This window comes from Elaeis guineensis, chromosome 10 (genome assembly GCF_000442705.2).
Source record: "Elaeis guineensis isolate ETL-2024a chromosome 10, EG11, whole genome shotgun sequence".
Lineage (NCBI taxonomy): Eukaryota > Viridiplantae > Streptophyta > Magnoliopsida > Arecales > Arecaceae > Elaeis > Elaeis guineensis.
This window is the reverse complement of record NC_026002.2, coordinates 81,526,888-81,549,520: the sequence shown is the minus strand read 5'-3', so window position 1 is coordinate 81,549,520 and position 22,633 is coordinate 81,526,888. Positions and strand designations below refer to the sequence as shown.

The window sequence follows — 22,633 nt, the reverse complement described above, 5'->3', positions numbered from 1 at the left end:
CTATGCTATCTATTAAAGAAGAATTATTGTCAAATATTGATTACAAAGAAATTATAAAAAATTTTACATTACAAAATGTACATAGATTAATTTTTCAATAATAATTAATATTTAAAATATATTAATTTTTAATAAATTTTTTTTTTTTATTTGACTCCAGGTCTAAAAAATATCAGGACCGGCCCTGCACGCAGGCGCTTGCAGCTTGCGGAACGTTCAGCCGAGGAGGAAGGCTACGAAGAACCCAGATAGGACGAGTGCGTGATGGGAGAAGCCCTGACCAATGTGGTTGGCATCACCAGAGTTTGGAGGCTCAGCGGGGCAGACAAGCCCTTCCTTCCCTTCCCTGCATTCATGGGCAAACAAGCCTGGAGGGTACTTGCCGTAGAGATTTATGTAGCTGAACATGGTTGATGCACAATCACTGCTGAGATCGTTCAAAGACTCTGCATGCGGGCATGCGAATTCCTTTAAAGCCGAGCAGCAGAAGTTAGCATTGTACTGCGGTCCCTTGCACTGGCTCGTGATGATAGTGTAGTTCATAGACTCAAAGTTTATCTCGCATTCTGGCAGAGAGGAATCACTGAATTAACATTTATTGCCACTTTCTACAGAGAGCACATGGATTATTACTCGGTATACAGGTGTTTGTTTTCAGGAATACATCCTAGAAGTTACTTTACAAGTATCTACAAGAAGGGTGGTAGAGCTAAAAAAATAGAGAGCACCTCTTTCAACTTAAAAGAAAAGAGTAAATAATTTTTGTTCTTATAGTTCTGTTTGACCGACTGGTTATTAAGGCATATTATACTCCTGAAAAAAAAATTATTTAGGCACGTGATGTGAACCAAGCTCTGCTTTTCTCTTTTTCCCCTTTTTTTTTTTTCCTCGAGGGGTGGGGGGTGTGGAGGGGGAGGTTCCTGATGCGATTCTTTCTCACGGTGTTTGCATTGCATCTATAGAGTTTAGCATTTTCCATATCATGACAAGAAAAATATAGACCTTTTCAAGATTCTTTTTACCATATGATGAGCTCCATGATGGAAACTAAGCACTCACGTCTTTGTTTGATTGCTATTTGATACGTAGTTCTTACACATTTCATATTTCACATTGTTTTTCATTTCACTTTTAAGCCTACAAACAGTTGTCTGTTTCTTTTCTTTAGAATTAGGACGAGAGAGAGGCCAAAATCAATGTGAGGGTGGGACTTGGATGAGCCTCAATATTTGAGACATGGATGTTGTTTATATTCATGCCCTACATGTGTAATACCTTGAAATCTATATAAAATGGTTAGTCATGCATGGAGTCGCATAGATAGAAAAAAGGTCGTCCCACCTCTCTCATGTCATAACATTCAACACACAGCATTTACCATCTTTCCAATTCACCTTAAAATTCTTACAACCTCATCATTTATCACCAATTCCTTCACCGGTTCTCCATTTGAAAGTCTGGTTAAAACTAACAGGGATTCCTTCCCACCATCAAAACAAAAAGGAAAAAAAGAAAAGAAAGAAAGAAAGACTGAAAATATACATGCTCTCCCTTGTAATATTAAGTTAAATATATTTAAAGAAATTAAAAAAAATTTCATTAATGCTTAAGCTTCATACGTAAGTAATAAGACAGAAAGGAGAGAGGCATACTCTTTTTGGCCTGCAAAAGATTTCGGCCAGTGGGTCCGTGAGATTGGAGCACGTCCCCTGTATCATTTTAATTTCAAATTAAAATCAAAAAAAAAATCAGACCATAAATTATTTAAAAATTCGTAAAAAATTCAACAAGAAGGGAAAGAAGATTTGTGGATAAGAACCTGCAATGAAGGTGGTGGCGGTAACAGTAGAGAATACAGCCAAGAGGAAGAACACAATCACCGACACTGAGATGCTCTGATTTGAGGCCATCTCTCTTGGCCGCCAATCTATCTGAAAATTAAAAAAAAAATAAAAATAAAAAAAAAAAAACCTTTTATACCCTTCTAGAGTTTCTCATCCTCCTTTGCTTCCAATTTCATAACCAAAAGGAGATAAGAGGGTAGGAGAAGAAGGCGGAGGAGAAGAGGAGGTGAGAGAAGAAAACGCCAATATAAGCGAAACGAGTCAACCCACGTTAGATCCCATTCATGACCGTTTTTTCACGTCTACCCAATAATAAAAGCTAAAAATAAAACAAGCCTTGAAATTATACGGAAAGGAGTACAATCCGTCCATAAATCAATCTCCCTCCCTCCCTCCCTCCCTCCGTCCCCCACTGGCGGCCTCCTGGTCGTTGACGACGATTTATACATTTGTTTGCGACAACCTCAAATCCGTCACTTCCCTTCATCCCCCTTCCCCTTCTCCTTCCTATGCTTCAATTAGGCCACCTGAGGAAATAGCGACACTCCAAGGTCTGTGAAGCCATCCTAAAGCCTTTAATGGAGGACGTAGATCTTTCGATCTCAGCCACAGGCGAGGCCGCCGGAAACCACCACTCGCACGAGCCCGTGAGCCGCCATGCCAGCTGGTCCCGCTTTAGTTGTCGCATATTCGCGTCCACCAGACGTGTGTATACGTATAGGCTCGGGTAGGTTCTGAGCCACGAAACGCCATGCAAGGACACACGTATTGTACTCATTCCTAATATGCACATGGAGCCCACAATATCCTTGACGCATTGGGGCCAGCACACCAACCTGTTCTTCATTTTTTTTTTTTTTTTTTTTTTTTTTGGGAGGGGGGGGAGATAAAAGCACACCAACCTGTTCTTCCAGTTATCTTTGACGCATTAAAAAGGCAACAAGTGTCGTACATTAGATAGATGGACCGACCATAAACAATCTGGATAGGAGAGAGTCCGAAAGTTCTCGTTACAACATCAAAAATCGTATTGCTTGTAATTCAGAACATATCAGAAAGTCCAGCCAGCCAAATATATTGAGAAAGATATTAAAGAATAAATGCAATCCCGCATATTTAAAACGATAGTGTTTAAAAACTACCGATATGAGCTCAAGTGCATGCAAATTTTAGGCTCCCCTTGGCCCTTACCGAACATGATACCAACCGAGACTCGATTGAGCATCTGCAAAGGAATCACGTCTCAAATCCTCTAAACAGAGGACGGTCTCTGAAATACTTGCGGACTGCATCCCACAAGGGATGACGCAAAGTCAATTTGTCAGACGTAGAAACTAAAAGAGAAGCATACAAATGTGTCATCGCAGTTTATTGTTAACATGCCATGTTGATATTACAAAAACGTATATTACTGTCAGTCATTCTATTCCATTGAGAAGACCAATACACAATAGGATATTAGATGCAATTATTCTATTTTAAGTTGTATCAGCGATCAATTTGCTTTTTGTTTTTAAAAAAAAAAAAAAAAAACAGCAAACTTGCAGGAAAATTTAGAAACAGCCATGTCATAAAAATTATATTAATCTTACACATAAAGAAGACTTTTAAATGCTGTGGATAAGGGGATGTTGATGTCATGATCTTCTCCTCATGGTGTAATTGTAATTCCCATCATGATTGTAATAGGATATCATGCAGCTTGAGCCACAGCATCAGGTGCCTCCGCAGCTTCAAGCCTATATATGATGCCACATCTTTAGTGATTAACTATACATTCAGGAGCTAGTTATGCATAAAATTTACCAAATGGAGAATGCAAATCCAACTGCACCAGCTTAAACAAATAACAATAGCAGTGCTGTTTCAAGTGCCCTGTTATGCATAAAATGAATATATAAATGCCCTTTTACAACTGGCAATCAAGCAATAGTAGGTGCATATTCCTACAGTAATTCCTGAACACAGCCCCAAGGAGGTAACTGCTCCCAAGCATGAGTATCTTAGTTTTTATCTAACATAATGCCCATTCCCAGCCCTAAATTAAAATAGCATCAAGCTGAAACAGAAGTTCAGAAAGCAAAAAGGCACACCCACACATAAATTACATATTTAGAATGCTGGAGGTACAATCAAATATATGCTTGCAAAGAATCTTTTTTTAAACTTTGTATTAGTAGAATTACGAGGGTAGAACATAGGTCACAGCCCTTGATGATGAACTAATATGATGACACCCTTGTCCATTTTATATTAAAAAGAAAACACCAAACATTAAATATCTACAGCACGGTAAAAAGAGTTTCATGATGAAATAGAAATAAGATAGAATAAAATTATAACCGACCTGTAATTCAAACCTAACTCCATCAACTGAATACAACTCAAGATTCAAATTCTGGATAGCACCAGCGCACTCACAGCAATGAAAACCACTCGATTATTTTTTCTTAGACAACCAAGCAAATCCTCAATGGGGGAGAGATAGATATGGCTTTATTTCTAAATTTGAATAGCTTTCCAAGTCCAGTGGAGAAATTCAAATACCAAATCCATAAATTCAGACTCTATAGCCTTCTAAAATACAAACCAGACATCCAAATAAGTTCAAGGAGCATGATACTTCATCTTGAAATATCACCAAAATAATTATGCTTGCCTTTTTGGGGGATTTTTAATGGGCTGTGCTTCCATTCACGGTGGGGTGCACATGTGTTAGTCATATCTCATAAGCATCAAATGGCACCCATTGCTGTAGCAATAACTCAAGTATCATGTCATGAAATCCATCAAACACGTATTCAGGCAGCCCCGAAAGAATCAGTAGAAAGCATATTTATCTTTTAAGGAAAAACCACCAGAATCTTAATGGGCTTATCCTTGAAATTTATACCTAAACAGGATTGAAGTCCATCCAAATTTTGCTATAGGGCTGTTTCAGTTATCACTATTGAAAGAAGAGGAAGAGAAGCAACTTCAGGCAAGTTCAAATTTACAAATTCACATATTTATTTACCAATTCAATAGGAAAAGAAATGAGGCATTTCCAATATGATGGTACATTAAGCCCCTTCCTGGGCAATATTCTAATTCCACCAGTCCTTTTTCATGCTACAAGGCCAAATCAGAAATCATATAAATAATAATGCTCTGCAAATTGAAGTATAGAGCAATAATGAGGGTGCAAGATGGTTGGAAAGATCCCAATGTTGGGGAAAGTTCACATTAGAAGTAACAATTTTTATTAATAGCTAGAACCTTAGAAGTAGCCATGAACCAGGGATCGGATTTAATAGAGGTCCCCAAAAAAGGATTATAAAGCATTTGACAAAGCTGGTGAGAAAGTATTTGAAGTTTTTCTAAAAGGGATAAAGCCTTTACAATATATTCTATCTCATTTCCATTTTGTCGTTTAATCTTGTTGTCTGTTAGCATGCCATACTTCCTACAATGTTCCCTTTTTTGGGTGAATACTTCAATGACAGGGGGGAATATAAATTCAAAGATAAACCTCTGGATGCTTAAATGAAAAGTAGAATAATTTTAGCTGTATCAATAATAATAATCATCAGTAACCAGCCTACTATAATTGTTGACTTAAGATGTCATAACCCAATTCAATATGATATTTACCTGTGAATTCCTTCTCCGACTTCAATTCTAAGGAAATTGCCGATCTTTACAGATGAGCCCATTTCTTTTGATAAATCATTCAGCAATGACTGCAAATATCACAACCATCAAATGTTCATACCCAAAATAGAACTTACACATAGCATACCATATAACAAGTAAATATGGTGAAGTCTAAGTTGAATCAGGGTCCCAAGATGGTAAAATGAACTACAAATGTTAGTAGCCCCTAGATAAATTAAGAGTAAAAGAAATGATGAGTCATCATACAACTCAATGATATGAAACAATAACATACAAAACACAACCATGGAAAAGAAAATATCAGACAAACCTTGACATGAACACCATCATTCATAACAAACTTTTGCTCCAATAACACAACTTCTTCAAAGTACTTCCTCATACGACCTTCTACCATCTTTTCAATGGCCATCTGAGACTTCCCCGAACTTTCTGCCTGATACAGAATTTTAAAAAAGGGACAAAATTTAAAAAAGGATATCAGCATACATGTTTTTCAATGTAATTGTATGATACTGCTGCTTCAATGTAATTGCATGCCTAAACTTCTTTTCCACTGATAAATGGTGCTAATATATGATAGAACATAATGCCTAGGAAGGGGTTCCACAGTAACACAATCAGTAAATCTGACTCTGACTATATTGGAGAAGCCCTGTTGGTTATTGTCGCGGATATAACAAATAATGCAAAAAAGAAAGTCTTCATTTTTAAAAAGCTGTAGGTGTTCTTAGAAGAATCCATCTAGAAGCCTAGATACAACTAAAATCAGAACCATAACAAAACAGCCTTCTCCATCTACGTAAGAGTCATTATTAATGTAAATTTTCTAATGATCCAAGTAAGATTTATGCAGTCAAGACAGAACTTGTCCTAAGAATGTCTACTTGTCCTATTGAACATGCACAAGTTGTGATTGGATATATTAGTCCCTCTCTCATCCAAGTTTGACATGCAAATTTTTGAGAGGCATATCAACGTCCACATTGAGATATTATGTGTTCTTTACCTTATATATAACTTGCAAAACATTGGAAAGACAATTAGTTTGACCATAAAACAAAATCTGCTAATACACATGACCAGTCCAACATGCAACCAGATGCATCCTTGGTGTAAAAAAAAGTTTTATACACCTATGCATAAGCGTATATTTCTGAGTCAAAGAGCAAGAGAGAGAAGAGAAGAAGAAGAAGAAGAAGAGAGAATATGCATATTCTCTCTATATATATCTTTTCCATCATCCTTTAAAATTTTAATATGCTCGCAATAATCTTCTATTATTACTATTATTGGTAAGGGTCTAGTATTCATAATATTAGTTAGAAGTTTATTCCACATTTGAGCCAGAAGAATCCATGGTTGAACAAGGTTTGACCACCCAGCAAACCTTTCTATTTTAATTGCATTGGGTTCTAAAATCAACAATCTAGGCAAAAGGGCTTTTTTTGATATGTGATAATCATGTAGAAATCTGAAGGTACAGCAGGAAAATAAAGAGCCAGAAAGGGTTAATTTATTGCTACAAATTGAGCGCAAGGAAGGTCACCAATTTAATGGGAACAAAATGAGTCAAATATAGGTCACAATAAAATGCATGAAATTTTCAAATTGAATGCGAGAAAACTCTAACCTTCTATGAACAATGATTTTATTTGAGGTCCTATTGATATGGAGAAATCTAGAGCCTTTCTTTAACTACCATAGCAATCATCAGTAAAAGTAGTTCAGATGATTTGTAGCCTCAGAAAAATTGAACTCAACTTGCAGATTCAATATAAACTTGTTGACGGAATCCAGGACCTAAAAATTCCCCAGAATAAGATGTATAGGAAATAAGAACGTACAACATTCTTTTGATTTATATATAATAAATGCCTGATTATGAATTACCTGAGATTTAAGTATGTCACGCTCACTTTCTATTGCTTCAGAAGAAACAAGTTCCTTCGATAAGAACAAGGGTTTCGATGCCACTATGTGCATTGCCAGTGACAAACCAACATGCTGAAGAGCATCCAATGCGGCATTTTCATCTTCAACTTCTAAAGTAAGCAATCCAGCAATACGGCCCAATCCTGGAATATGAACAAATTACTGTATCAATGATAACATTTGTTGAATCAAAAAGTGCACCTTTAAAGCTGTTTTAAAAGTCAAATACATTATAAAGAACAACTCATCAAGAATAAATCAAGAAATTTATGAAATGCAAGACTAATATCAGAAAGAACACAACAGAAAGTATGATGTATTAGACTGAACAGTAGACGAGCATTCTTTATGCCCTGTTTCAAAAGTCAAAGAATCAAATGCTTAGATTTTAGAATTTGGAAATATGGCTCTGAACTGGATTTATTTTCCAAAGAATAGTTCTACTCCCATTTCCTGCAGTACTTTAAACTGAGAACAGAAAACTATTTATTCCTTTGGTCACCTCCTTTTTTTTCTTTTTTCGGGCGGGGGGTGGGGCGGTATGGGTATCAAGTCCCAAAACTATTTTTATTAGAAGTGTAAAATTGTAAGGCCGGCAGTAAGATTTCCTTTTTCAACCCCTCCAGCACTCAGCACGACAGCACGGTAGTGAAATTGCATAATAAGAAATTGATGTCCTTCAGATGCATAAGTATTGCAAATGGCTTGCCATTTTATTTTGGCCAAGAAAACACATTTTCTAATTACCTTCTATAAAACATTTGTTGAGAGTTGAAAGAACTAATGTAAATGTTCTCAAATCTCTTGTTTCTGCTTTGCTTCATCTTTTTACAAACTCGAACAGAAGATATTGCCAACAAATGTTACTTACATGTACCAGAACCAACTGATCCCACAGAGTCAATAAATTAGTTGCCTTCTTTGACCATATATTTGACTTTGCCAACAATCTCAAACACAACACAATTTGAGAACAAAAAGGGCACCAAAATTAGAAAATTATCACTACTGAACAAGTCAAGATGACATTGAATCAGAGAGCTGTCTCCAATAGTTGAAAATTTAGAGGGCAGACAATGGGCAATAGACTCCCGATATAATTCGATTTTTAACTAAACTAGAGACCTCAAAGCTTTGCTTTCAATGCATATGCCAGTTCCATCCAAATAAAAAATAATTCCCACATCAACCACCCAGACCTATGAAAAGCATTTTACAATTGGAGTACCTGGGTGGGGACTTGTATGAAGGTAAGATGAGATAACACCATGTGAAGATCTGGACATTGCAAAACCTCTTCTGAGCTTTATATTCTCCCCAACCATGGCAGCAACTTCTGTAACTGCATTTTGAACTGTTGCTTCACCACAAAGTTTTGGGTGATCTAAATTAATCTTCATGTTCTACAAAATAAATAGTTTGTTAAAAATGTTAGCATGTGCACTAAGAGATACATATTGATTACCATAAAATGATGATCAAAGGTAAAGATGGTGATTCATTGTTCTGAAAGTTCCTCCCTAATAATCCCATCACAAGCTGATTCGTATGGAAGATCTCTAATCTCTAGACCTGGGAAGTAACCTACAGGATTTAATTAAACTAATATGGATGGAATATGCAATAAGAGTAGAAACCACTATTTTTAAGACCATAGGATTTACAACTCAGTTCTTATGATTAGATTTCATTAAAGCCAAAAAGGCTTCAGGTATTTCATTGGATGTTACAACAAAACCACTTCAACTAGATACAGTCCTCATATCAAAGCGAACCTTCAATTATAGCTAATGAGTTAAATGACAATAACCTAGCTTTATCTTACAATGAAAGAAGGAAAACAAAAATACCTATAAGGAATTCTTTTTTAGGCATCCCATTAGTCACTGCATGTGCATTGTTAATATTTGTTACACATAGATAGATATAAATGTTAGTAGTCCTCTAGATATTCTAGAAGGCTAAAATATTTGATAAGTTATCCAAATTTAAATTTATATTATATTTACAAAATAACATGTTAATTGCTTTGCATGCAATTTCAAATGAGCATCCAGTTTTACATCGTAGATCGAAACGATCCTTTAAGACCTATAAAACAATTTGTTCGCTGCAATTTTGGTGTAGCTGGAAAAAACAAAACCACTTACTCAGTGCCTAGTTTTATGGAGGTTATGCAGGTCATGTCATGCAACAACCATGCTTTTTTATTAGTACCAGAATGGTAAATTATGTGATATAGAAGGAAGAATAAAATATGCATAAAATGACTTAATATTTGTCAGGAAAAAGATAGAGGTGCCTAAATTAGTGCTCTGGATGTAGGTGACAGTTGATAAGACAATATTGTAGTCAGGTTGCATATTAGATCCTTTAAGAATAGCTAGTAACATAAGATGATGATAATGATAATAAGAAAAAGATAATGGGCTAGAGAAAATTTCCTGGCATGGAATTGAAGGGAAGAAATAAAATTTCATATGGTAGTAAATTTTCTGAATTTATTTGCTTTGTCAACTCTGCATCATGAATTAAACATGATTTCAAATATAACCCAATTTATATTTGTGTACCTCCAAGTACTCAGAGCCAAAAGGAAAAGCTGCTTGAATTTGCTGCACAGGACTTTCAACTGATAAGGCTGCATTTGCCAAAGATGAAGCCTGCAAAGAAGATGATTGGTGATGCCTCAGCAAAAGTAAATAACTGAGAAGCAAACCCTCCTTTGCCTAAATTGAAAAAAAACCAAGACGAAAGATGGAAAGAAAGCATACGTAGAATTGTAAGATAGGTCCATTGAAATTCAAAAACATCCATCAGACAACTGCCAACCAAATTTTATAAGACCGACAATTTCTTAACATTCAATTTAAGTCTTAATTGGTTTCAATATACATTAAGCATACACATCATGGTATTGGTGGGTGTGTATAATTATTGTATAAGATCAAATGAACATTCATGGCCAGTTCATGGTTGGACTTCTGCTTTCATGACAGATTGGCATGTCATTCAGTTCCTACACTCAGTGGATTCTAGTATCAATAATATATTTGGAGAGCTCCCACCAATTACATGGTAAAAACTGAAAAGAAAACAAGAGAAAGAAAATAGAAATAAACTGAAATTGATGCATTAACAGCCAACAATTTGTTTTCTTTTTCAACTTCCTGTTCATAACTATATGGAAATAGTAGTTTGTATCAAATGAAAATAATATGACTGGTATAAGATTAAAGTTCACTGATAAAAGTCCATACGTAGAACACATGATCTTAGATGAAGATCAAGAGACTAAAGAATTTATTTAATTGTAACCAGTATGCCAAGTTCAATTCTGTCAACATGGTGCCAAGTAGATGAACGTCCAAAATCGTGCATTATGTCTTCCATTGATTTATTCAATAACAAGACAAGATTTTGTAAACATGGTGTTGAGGCTACTTAGATAGCACTTGACCTTTTTCTTTTTTTACATACAAGTGGGACAATTCAATGTGGACAGTTTAAAAAAACATTTGGATGAACGAATTCTTCCCGACTATGAATATTAATATTTAGGAGATTGATGAAATTCTAGTCTTTTTTTTTTTTGTTATTTCAATTTATAGAGGCAAGAAAAATGATGCAAAACCCTCAAGGCTCAAGAAGGGATATTTCTTTACCAGTATCTTTACTGCTTTATTTCATGGCATACAAGCAAAAGAAAGATCTTTATCATTACATGCATCACACCATAAAGAACTGAAGAGGCTCTGATTGGAAGAGGTTTGTAATCCTTGTCAAATGATAAGGAACATGAGGGAAGACCTGACATAACATGAATGGAATGAGTGGGAAAAAGTATGGAAAATATTGCAATAACATCAAATGGCAGCCATAAATCGGAATAATTGGAAAATAAGAACTCATGAAGCAGATCCAAACAATTGGGATGAAGCTTTAATGGTTATGGTTATGGTTATCTGACCATGTATAAGACCACAAGTGAATTCACTTATTTCCACTGCAATAAGATACCTTTGGGATTTGCGGGGGCCACAGCTATTGATAGCGAAGTGGAGATATTATGACATTGGCGTTGTTGTGGTTCTAATAATGTGGAGGGCACCAATAGTCCCACATCGGTTGTGAGTCAAGGGGGACTCGCGCTTATAAGGTGGAAAAAATCTTTCTCACGTGAGGCGTCTTTTAAAAGGCAAAACCGTGAGGCCCATGGACCGAAGCGGACAATATCTCACGTGACGGACCGAACCTTTGTCCGCAACAAGCGTTAACTTTTTTAATCTTAGATTAAAAGCAATAACAATGACATTAAAGTTCCAAAGCAAACACTATGAACCACCAAATCTTTTTTGGTAGGATGGTCCAACTTAAACATTTGTTGATATATCAAATGCATAAGGTATCTAGAACCTAGCCAGTTTCACCCAACAAGGAACACTTTAAATATGGAACAGAAGAATAGAGAATACAGAAATGAATACTTAGGGAGGGAATGTTTAAGTTTTTCATAATCAAATTGTATGCTAGAGGCAATATACTGGGCTAAAAGATCTACAAAAGCATGATACTGACCAGGTATTGAAATATCTCGTTCCTTGCAACAAAATCAGTCTCGCAGTTAAGTTCAACTACAACAGCCCTATTGTCATTTTGTGCCAGTGCAAGTAAACCCTCAGCAGCAGTCCGTGACGACTTCTTCGATGCAAGCACCACCCCTCTCTTTCTCAGGTCCTTGTGTGCAGCCTCTGCATAAATCCACTAACAAGTAAAGTACAGTGCATGAAAACATCAATTCTAGGTAAGCAAGCAATGGCCCAAAGGGTGAAAGAAGATAACATACCAATATCCCAATTACAACTAACAAGCGCTGCCTCGACCTCTTTTATGGGCGCGCTCGTCTTTTCTCTCAGCTGTCTAATAAGATTCATCTGCTCGGAAGCAGACACTTCAGTGCTAAACCTTCTTAGAAGCATCGAATTTAAAAAATTTATGTTGCCAAATTTTCCATGTCGAGGCTGACAGTAAGTGCCCAATTCCTTGCACAGCAACTCTTTTGATAATTTAGCGACCCAAGAACAAGCCATGCTAAAACTCTAATACTACTCCTGGTGAAAAAAAAACAAGAAAATCACTATTTCAGAACTTTATTCATGTTTGTCTTTCTCTTAAAAAAAAAAAAAAAGGGAAATATAGCACTCTTAATACACCAATTTCCCCAACACTATTTCTACCAGACGATGCTAAAACAAAAATCATGAAAAAATCAAAAAGAAAGAAAGTATGAAGTGTGAAAAGATCAAAACAGGCAAATGGACCAAGGGTGAGAGTTTTAACAAGGAAACGTTTAAGCTCGCAACCTAATTCGAAAAAAAAATGCAATGCACCATCGAGAAAGAAAATAAGGGCCAGGGAAAAAAAAAAGCCGGCCGAATCTTTGGAAAGGATAGCATTGCCAAGAATCATCCAAGAATAGACAAAAATTTACGAAGATAAAGTATTGTACCAGAAAAATCATGCAAGAAGGCATCAAAACCAATTGCTTTCGAAAAAAATACTTCGAGATGATCAGAAATCGGGAGGAAAGCCAGTGAATAAAAGCTCAAAGCTTTGTCAGATGGATGGAGGAGAACAAGTGCCATCGCTTGAGATCATCCTATTGATATACGAAAAATAGCGAAAAAATTAGGTGAGCAGAGGATAACAAGATCAAGAACAACCTCGGAGAAAAAAGCACTGTCTCCAATATCAGACGAGATGGATCTTCTGAAAACCCCGTGTGGTGAAGAGGGAGGGGAATGGGGATACGGCGCGAGGGTTTTGTTTTAACTCGACGTCGGCCAACCCAGATCGGGTGGGGGCACACTGCACACACGTGTCGATCCATAGAAGGCCGGCCCAGCCTTGGGCCGGATATCTCTTAAATATGAGGCCCGCATGTTATAATACTGTAGGCCCAGTATAGGTGGAACATGGTTCCAAGGCCCACTAAATATTTTTAAAACTAGAACTTTGGTACGCTATGGTTATTGCGGCAATGCTTGCTCAGCTAAGAGTTTCGGGACCTTTTATCGTGTAGCCAAACAGCGATCTGATTTGGTTTTATAAATATACTAGCTTAGAACCCCGTGCATCGCATGATATATAATTATTTTTTTAAATAATATTTTTGTAAATTAAAAATCTAATATAACATAAAAGACATCATAAATAATATCAAATATTCTAAATCAAAATATAAACTCAAACATATATATCTTTTTGTCTGGTTTATGGCAGACAAAAGAGTTTTCCATTGCAGTTTCACATCGGACTCGGATCGATCGATTGATTTATATGACTGATGTTGGATTTGACGAGTTCACCTTAACCCTAATTCAGTCGGAACTCATGATAGAGGAACTCAATCACACAGGTAGCTGCACCGAGAGGTTCGTGTTCATTTCTGATGGGTTGCCACCATATACTGCTAGGTGTCACTGGTGGATTCTGAGAGCAATTAGAATGATCTTGATGATCGATCATTCTAATTGTCTGAATCAGAAGAGTTCTGGTCCATCGAAAGGAGTTTCGATGATGTCGATGATGAGATCATGACATGTCTCATTACCATACGGAAATGAACCTAACTGGATCACACAAATAAAAGTTAGGGTCTGGATGTCATCAATTGAGCTAGCCCAATTCGATTGATTTGGATTAGATCCAATTAGATTCAAGAAAATCGTGTTAGCACACGATTGAGCCTAACTTTCTCTTCGTGTAATCTTTTCTATCTCGACTGAGCCAAATGTGATTTGACTCATCCAGAGAACCTTGAGAAGATTTCTCTCAGTCTGACTGAAGTCAGTCCAGCTCAGAAAGGACTTGTCTTAATTCATGAGATGAATTTAAGACAAGCACCTGCTAATTCTTGTCACCTGCCATTTTTCGTTTTAGGACATTGATCAAACGTTGACCCATGGATTTTGGACTGAAGGCCACTTGGCAAGAGATCATTGGAGAGTTTTTATGGAGTGTCCACCTGCTAATTTTACCCTCAAAGTGGGCACCATAATCAGATATGGCGTGCGCCCCAAGTGGATAAGGATCAGAGTCCCATGAGATGAGGACTCTGATGCCTTGATCAACTCAAACTGTTGGGCGCCAACCTCACTGTGCTTATCCAGTGTTGGCGCCAACAGTAGGAGAGATTGTGGGGATTCTTATCTGATATGATCAGATGACGTCACTCTACCAATCAAAATTTTTTCAGAATTAATTGAAATTTTCTAATTGGTCGAATGATGTGGCACTGCATGGTGCAGCAGGGTCTATTTAAACCCTGTCTGCGCCTAGGGTTATGAGATGCTGCGCCATACCCAGCAAAACCCTGAAACCCCTCCACCTCTCCACACCCCCTCTGGTGCTCTCTCTCCCCTCTTGATCATCTGACACTTGTCAAGCTCCAGGGGGCAATTCACACGTTCAATTGTGTCATACATGTTATGCTTCGACATGGTTTCTGGATCACGCTTCACACTGCATGGAGTTACTTCGAACCCAACTATCTCATAACCAGACATCTTCTTCTTATCAGTCTCTGAGATCACCCCCATCCCCTCTTCCCCCGTGCCAATGATTTCTACCCTACTCCCTTCATACTCATGGACCAAGACCTTAAACTTGAGGTGATTGATTATATAGTCATCATTGCTTCCAATGGGGGTGTATCCAACCGAAAAACCAGTCCACTGAATGGTGACACCATTTTGCTGAGTGTACCTCATTACCGGCAGGTTGTCGAGAATCATGTTGACCTGATAGAGATCGCGAGATCTTTGCTTCAACAGCTTCACCTCAAGCTCAGTTAATGGCTTTGTCGTGCAAAGATAACGTGATTCATCGACATTCACATGGAACTTGTATGGAGAATTGTCGATCTGATCCCCCATGAGCAGCTCTCCCACATTCTCTGCACTCTTCTTGATGCCATCTTTGGGTTGGCAATAGGGAAGACTATAGTAGCTAAATGGCAGCTCCGTCTCGATAGAGGTGAGAATGAAGTAAATATTCTAGACAATATACAGAGGCTTCGGACACATTGAGAGCATGCCAAAGAAGGCCTGAGGGTGTTGTTTTAGAAGGAAAAATATGATAAGGGAAATAATATACCAAAGAGCTTCAAACTTCGTTTGGTCAAATGTAGAAATTTTGATAATAACCCAGTATATAATCCTTCGATACGGGAGGCTTTGACGGCCAGCTGGAAAGGATGTTGTGGTAATAATTCTATATTTCATAGAAGAACGACTTTAAGGAAAAAAGTTAGGAAAACCAACTAATCTAAATGATCATGAACTCCATAAGACCAGGTCAGAATTAAGACAACCAAAAGAAGCTCAGTCTTGAAAAATATCAACAGAAGCTTGAAAATGCACATCATCTTGGTGATTTGTTTCCCCAAGATACTGAACCCTATCATTTTTAACACTATGGAAGCTTGCCTAAGAAAGATGCAGACAAGAACAAAGGGATGAATCATTTTTATTAATATATGGATTTCAAGTTTGCACTTAAAGTAAAACTTGTGGTTCAAATTCATTACTCTGCTAATTACTAAAAAGGAGGGGGAAAGAATCCAAATTTAGAAAAGTTTGGTATTGCATGTCATAGTTCAACACTAACAAAAAGGTCACGGACAGGATCAAGGACTGCCTAACCATCCCGAACTGGGGCAGTTTGAGGCATGCCAAACTAGACCGATCAGTTATCAGGATGATTTGGCTGATCAAAATCGTATAAAACCTGTTCCCCTCTCCCAATCTCTCCTGAATCCCACTCGCCTATCCCCTCCCCCCTCTCTCTCCCTCTGTCTCAACCCTGCTCTCTCCTTTCCCCTCTCCACTCTCTCTCTTTCTCCCAATCCTCTCTCACCCTTCCTCTAGCCTCTTCTCCAAGTTTTGATCCTCTGCTTTTTAAAGGAAAACCTTAGCCCCCTCCCTTTTGTCGTCGCTATCCATAGTGAGGGCCTCATCTGTTGTTTTGGGCTATTCAAGCTTATCCTCCTCAAATCAGCATTGGGAACTTCACAGACAGGTGAGTCCTCTATCTCTTCCTCTCCCTCCCTCTCTTCTTTCTCCTCTCTCCAATCTTCCTCTCCCACCTCCCCCTCTAGCCTCTGCTCTAGGTTCTAGTCCTCGAGTCTCTAGCAGAAAACCCTAGTGCCCCTTTGACGATAATCCCATGCACGATAAGGGCCTTATCCATCACCTTGGCCTCTTTGAGCTCATCCTCCTCGATTCAGCGCCAAAATCTTCATGGCCAAGTGATTCCTCTCTCTTTGCCCCTCACTCACTCCCTCTCCCTATCTCCCTCTTTCACGATTTTCCTCTCCCAAATCCTCCTTCAACCTTTGCTGGTACTCCACTCTTCAAAGAAAAGCCTTAGCACCCTCTGCAACACCACCACCATCCATCGCAAGGGCCTCATCCATTGCCTTGGCTTCTTTAAGCTCATCTTCCTTTGATCAATGTCCGGTTGTTCACGCCCAAGTGAGCCCTCTCTCACCCCCCTTCCTCCCTCTTCTTGCTCTCTAACCCTGTGTGTCAGGTCAATACGATACGTACTAGTACCTACTAAACCAGTCACCAGCCGATACGACATGCAGTATCGGTTCGACAAAACTTGGACATGACTTTGCACCATGCAAAACAATATGGAAAAAAATAAATTCTATATGTCATTTCAAACATAAACTTGATGTATTATGTTTACATATCTTCGGTCCTTCGATAATAAATAGAATAGACACAAGATATCCACACTATAGTGATTAAAGAATAAATCTATTCAAATCTCAAACTCCAACTATAGAGTGATCAAGATAATGCTCCAATCATTCATCTCCTTGTCTCTCACCAATGTATCTTCTTCCACATGAAACAGATATTATTTAGACTATTTGTGCTTTGAGGGAGAAACAACAAAAGTGTACGTCCCAAAATTAAGCGTTTTAGTACTAGTTATATAAACTATAAAGAATAAAACTTTAACAAGATTGGAGGATTATAGCCGTTCATAATACTTCTCACAAGCATTGTGGAAGCAAGACACCAGTATTGAAATTAGTCTCTTTAGGATAGAGAGAGAGAGAGAGAGAGAAGATAAAACAAGCTCTTACAATGCATCCAAAGGCAGCATTCATACAATAAGCTAATAAAATTACTCAGCAAGCTCAACTAACACACATATATGTGTGTCTTCACAGACATACACAAATAGATATAGACACAGGCATGTAAGTAGAAAATTCCAGTAAGCTGAAAGAGTCAGGAAGTTATAAGAACAAATTATGGCAAGAAATAAAAAGTACTACAGATTAATCAAGAGAAAGTTCAAGAAATGTACCTAGGAGGTCGAATCACAAAATTGACAAATTGATCGATCATTTCCCTTCCTTGTACTCCTCAGAGCTACTCCATCTTTCACCTTGAGGTATTGAAAAAGGCGGAATCTCTGAGAACATCAAGATATCAATCACCCCCCTTTCCAAAATCCAGTGGATCTGCAGATAATTCCAAGACTACACGACAGCAGGACCCAACAAAATTAAAGCCGTAAAAACGTATTAAACCAGAAGGTCTGAAATTTCTCCAAATATTCCGTCAAAGAAAGAACTGACCACCTAATCAAGACAAATGGAAAAGATTCATCTAATCTCCCAACTTTCAAGCTCAACATCAACACCAAACCTTGAAATCTTTAAATTCCAGGGGAACAGATAGATTCTCCCCAAACTTGACGCGCTCCGGTGTCCAAGATAATCAAGAACTCATACCGTTTAAAAGAAACAACGAAAAGAAGATAGGATCAGAGCTCAAAACTTATTGCTGATGTGAGGATACAAATAGCATCAAAACTCATCCATACAAGGGCTCAAAGATCCACAGATTCTGCTTTGTTATGATAAAACCTCACAAATCATCGCAACGATAATCTTGAAACTCCACCTCGATTCCCCCATCCTTCAAGATCTACGGCCTCATACGGAGCTGGATTCACAGATCAAATCACCGTGAACACGCCTCCGAGATCCAACCACATCAAACTTCCTAGAGATCTGCATCCAAACCAAGAAACCCCTGAAAACCCCAGCCAATACCTACAATCTCGAAGCGAGGACCGAATTCCGCCCACCCAGCCAGCCAGCTCAATCCTACGCCGTTTTCGCAGATCCGAGGCTCGAAGCACTCCCCGAGACCTACGGAATCGATCGAGTCGAGGAGGAACCCTAGAAAACTCCGCCAGGCGGGCGGGAGGGAACGGGTGGGGTAAAATCGAGGGGCAGCGATTCGGGGGCTCGGACAGGCGGGCGGGAGGGAACGGGTGGGGTAAAATCGTGGGGCAAAAAGGAGACACCACCTCTCCTTCGGGGGGAAAAAGGCCGTGGTCCGTGGTCGAAGAGGACGTTGCACGGGGAGAGGAAGAGAGGGGGAAAACTTAGTTTTGTAATAGGACCATTTTACTTATCCTAATAGGCTTTAGAATCGGTTTAGGATTTAAAATAAAATTTCGTTTGAGTTGGAGACAGATTTAAAATTTTGTTCTTCGACGCCTGCTATTTGAATTTATTTTTATATAAATATTAATAGATTAGAATTTTTAAAAATCTAATTAACTTCTAACTTTCTTTATCAACCGCTTCAAGTCTCGATTGAGACTCTTGAGAAAAAAAAAGTAAAAAAAAAATTAGGGCACAACAAAAAAAAATATTAAAAAAATAAAAAAAATAGATAAAATTGAAAGATAAAATTTTTTTTCATATAGATTGATTTTTTTTTTTCATTTCAATCTCTTTCCACGGGGATTTGTGGGAGAGGAGAGCACTTGAGGGAGATGGGAGGGGTTTTTTAGGTTTTATTGGGATTTTTCTTTAGAGTTATGGTGGTGTGATTTAGTCTTTTTAGGTTTTGAGAGCTTAATCTTGGTAGAAGCATGATATTTTATGTGATTTGCGGAATTTTCGATCAAAAAGCTCTAATCTTTCATCAAAAACTCCCGTGGATACAAAAAATAGAGAAAAAATTATGAAAAAATATAGAAAAATCAATGAAAAAAAAAAGAAAGAAAAAAAAAAAGCTAAGGCCTTTTCTCACATAGATTGGTAAATTTTTTTCTTTTTGCTTTTTTTTTTCTTTTCGTTTCATCCTCTGTTTCGGAGATATGCGGAGAAGGAGAGATCCCAAGGGAGGTTGAAAGGATTTCTAGGTTCTGATTACGATGGTGTGAGTTGGTGCCTTAGGTTTTTGAGAGCTTGATCTTGGTAGAAGCATAATATTTAGTCAGATAGGTTAGAATACCCGGCAAATATAACAATTTTGAATGGAACGGGTTTGGGATTTTTGGTTAATAGTGTAGATGGGTTCAAATAGTAAGATTTTAAATGGATTCGGATATGGGTAGGGCAAATTTTACGAATACCCTATCTGTTGCCATCCCTAATCAAATCCAATGAATAAATAGTTGCCATCCCTAACCAAATCCAATAAATAAATAAATATTAACATCATTAAAAAATAAGTAAAATAATAAAAATAAGAAGTAGAAGAGCAAAATATATTTTTCATTGTTAGCTTAATTTCCTCTTGCTATAATTTATGATTTTCATTCTATTTCTCCTTTTTAATCTTCAACTCCCCGCCAAACCAAGACATATGATGTCATATATTAATAAACTAATTTTGTAACTTCTTAGAAAAATTGAATTGTGCTTCAAAGTGATTCTAGCCTGGTTACTACATCACCTTTTAGATATTTGAATCATCTTCTCTTTGATATGCTCCATCCCTTTGCGGCTTTAAAATTTTTCCAAGACATATGATATCATATATTAACAAACTATTTTTGTAACTTCTCAGAAAAATTGAATGGTGCTTCAGAGTGATTCTAGCCTAGTTACTAAAATTTTTCTGCAAATCATATTATTCTAAAAAGGCTAATTATAGATTGATTGGCTTGTAGAGATTTTAGTTATGACATCTATATTGATGTTGCTGTGTATCATGAGGTAACTCTATTATAACAATTTGATTGTCCATCATTTATATTAACAAACTATTTTTGTAACTTCTCAGAAAAATTGAATTGTGCTTCAGAGTGATTATAGCCTAGTTACTAAAATTTTTCTGCCAATCATATTGTTCTAAAAAAGCTAATTATTCTATAGATTGATTGGCTTGTAGAGATTTTAATTATGACATCCATATTGATGTTGCTGTGTATCTTGAGGTAACTCAATTATAACAATTTGATTATCGCCTTATTAAGATCACTTAAAGATGTTTTTTTTCTTTTATCAAAAAGAAAAAACAAAGCATTACGTGAAAAGATATTTAAGTAGCAACTCTAAACTTGCCCGTACCAGATTTTGAATTCGAGGCCATTACAAACAATTGACTGCAGCTTATACCATAAAGTGAATCAATTCATCGTTAAGTTGCTCAAAGATGTATTTCATTATAAAATTCTTATTCTTATCATATATATATATATATATATATATATATATATATATATATATATATATATATATATATATATATATATATATATATATATATATATATATATATAATGAAGCAACTGCGTTGGGTTATCTCCGTTTGCCACGTGGATAAAAATTATTTCGTCATGTGGAGCGAAACCACGTGGAATGGGATCGTGGGAGGATTGGAAGAGTTTCGGGAGAAGCTTCGTTCGCTTCAAGCCTCCCACCCGATCGAGACTTCTGAGGATGGAAAACAGCAAAAACTTGATGAGGTTGGTGAGCTCGACCTTGAGGGCGGTGAGATGGGCACGGAGCTCGACAGCGAGGCTTTCCAGGGGGATGAAGGAGCGAAGGTTGGCGATGTAGGACTTCGACTTGAAGTCTGAGCGAAGGAAGGAGGTGGCCTTGAATCATAGCAGTTGAGACTTGATGGGATCGTCGAAGAAATCCATGGCCGATCGGGGAGGGAGGAGCTCCGTGAAGGGGAGATACGAGGTGGACAAGAGCTCAACTTCCGCCACCTTCACTGTCAACGCCGGTGACCTCAAGCTCAAGGCCTCCATGACTGACGCCACCATCCACGGTCCCTCTCTCAACGGCCTCGCCCTCTCCCTCGAGAAGCCCGACTCCTTTATCATCGACTACAACATCCCCAAGAAGGCAATCCGTCGCATCTCTTAATCCCTCTTCTCCTTGCAAGCTTCGACTTTTAGGGCTAAGGTTTGTGATTTTATGTGTCATCTTTGATTTTTGTTTTTTTGTCTTCAGGATGTTAGGTTTCAGTTCATGAATTCGGCGAGGGTTTTTGGACAAGACGGTGAGTTTGACCTATACGCATGCCTGTGGGGACAATCGGGTGGGCATCGATGGTATGGTGGCATTCGATTCGACGAACAAGGTGTCGATGAGTTATGCTTTGGATTCAAGGAATTGTAAGGTGAAGTATGTATACACCCACGGGGTGCTGAGGAGAATTGTGGAGCCATGTTATGATGTGTCGAAGAACTCGTGGAATTTTGTGGTGACAAGAAAGTTTGAAGGGGGTGTTTCGGTTAAGGCTATCTACCAGACATCGTCGAAGAATCTCGAGCTGGATAGAAAAAATAAAAAATAATTAAAGATAAAAAGAATAAAAAATGATGAGTTTAGAAAAGAATTTTATGAAATTTGGCTCTTCGGATCTTCATAATATTTATCTAATAGCTTATAATGCACGTTACGCACAAATATAATATTTTTATAAAAAAAAATTGCTTCTTGAAGTTATCAATTATTTTTGTTTATTCTATCTCATGTATTTGTTCAGAGTTGCTCTTCTTATGTCTGCAATAATATGGTTTAGAACTTGATGTGAAGTTTTAAATAAAATAAAATAATTTATAAATAGCTTATAATTTACTTATAAATAGCTCAATAAAATAAAATATATTTTTAAAATAAAATAATTTATAAAATCATCTAAATCGCTGCAAATTAGAATAATGGAGAATTATGTATTTACATATGTTGAAAATGAGGAAACTTAAATGTACTGTAAATTTTGAACCAGACAAAAAGATATATATGTTTGAGTTTATATTTTGATTCAGAATATTTGATATTATTTATGATGTCTTTTATGTTATATTAGATTTTTAATTTACAAAAATATTATTTAAAAAAATAA

General features: G+C 37.2%; 2 protein-coding genes and 1 pseudogene across 2 annotated transcripts; 1 reads left to right on the top strand and 2 right to left on the bottom strand.

Annotated features, from left to right (window-relative positions):
- Positions 1-2,675, bottom strand: LOC105037140 (GPI-anchored protein LLG1). Its single transcript, XM_010912837.4, has 3 exons — positions 1,820-2,675; positions 1,653-1,709; positions 1-566 (listed from the first exon to the last, which is right to left on the bottom strand). Exons 1-3 carry the CDS (start codon positions 1,908-1,910, stop codon positions 217-219), a joined length of 498 nt encoding a protein of 165 aa, XP_010911139.1. The 5' UTR covers positions 1,911-2,675; the 3' UTR covers positions 1-216.
- Positions 2,676-3,361: 686 nt separating this feature from the next.
- Positions 3,362-18,880, bottom strand: LOC140850802 (elongation factor Ts, mitochondrial-like). The gene is made up of 9 exons (XM_073244403.1): positions 17,829-18,880; positions 12,283-12,547; positions 12,015-12,187; positions 10,010-10,099; positions 8,665-8,839; positions 7,395-7,579; positions 5,812-5,937; positions 5,478-5,566; positions 3,362-3,583 (listed from the first exon to the last, which is right to left on the bottom strand). Exons 2-9 carry the CDS (start codon positions 12,524-12,526, stop codon positions 3,538-3,540), a joined length of 1,128 nt encoding a protein of 375 aa, XP_073100504.1. The 5' UTR covers positions 12,527-12,547; positions 17,829-18,880; the 3' UTR covers positions 3,362-3,537.
- A 2,230-nt stretch (positions 18,881-21,110) lies between these two features.
- Positions 21,111-22,081, top strand: LOC105050608 (outer envelope pore protein 24B, chloroplastic-like; annotated as a pseudogene).
- Positions 22,082-22,633: the final 552 nt, after the last annotated feature.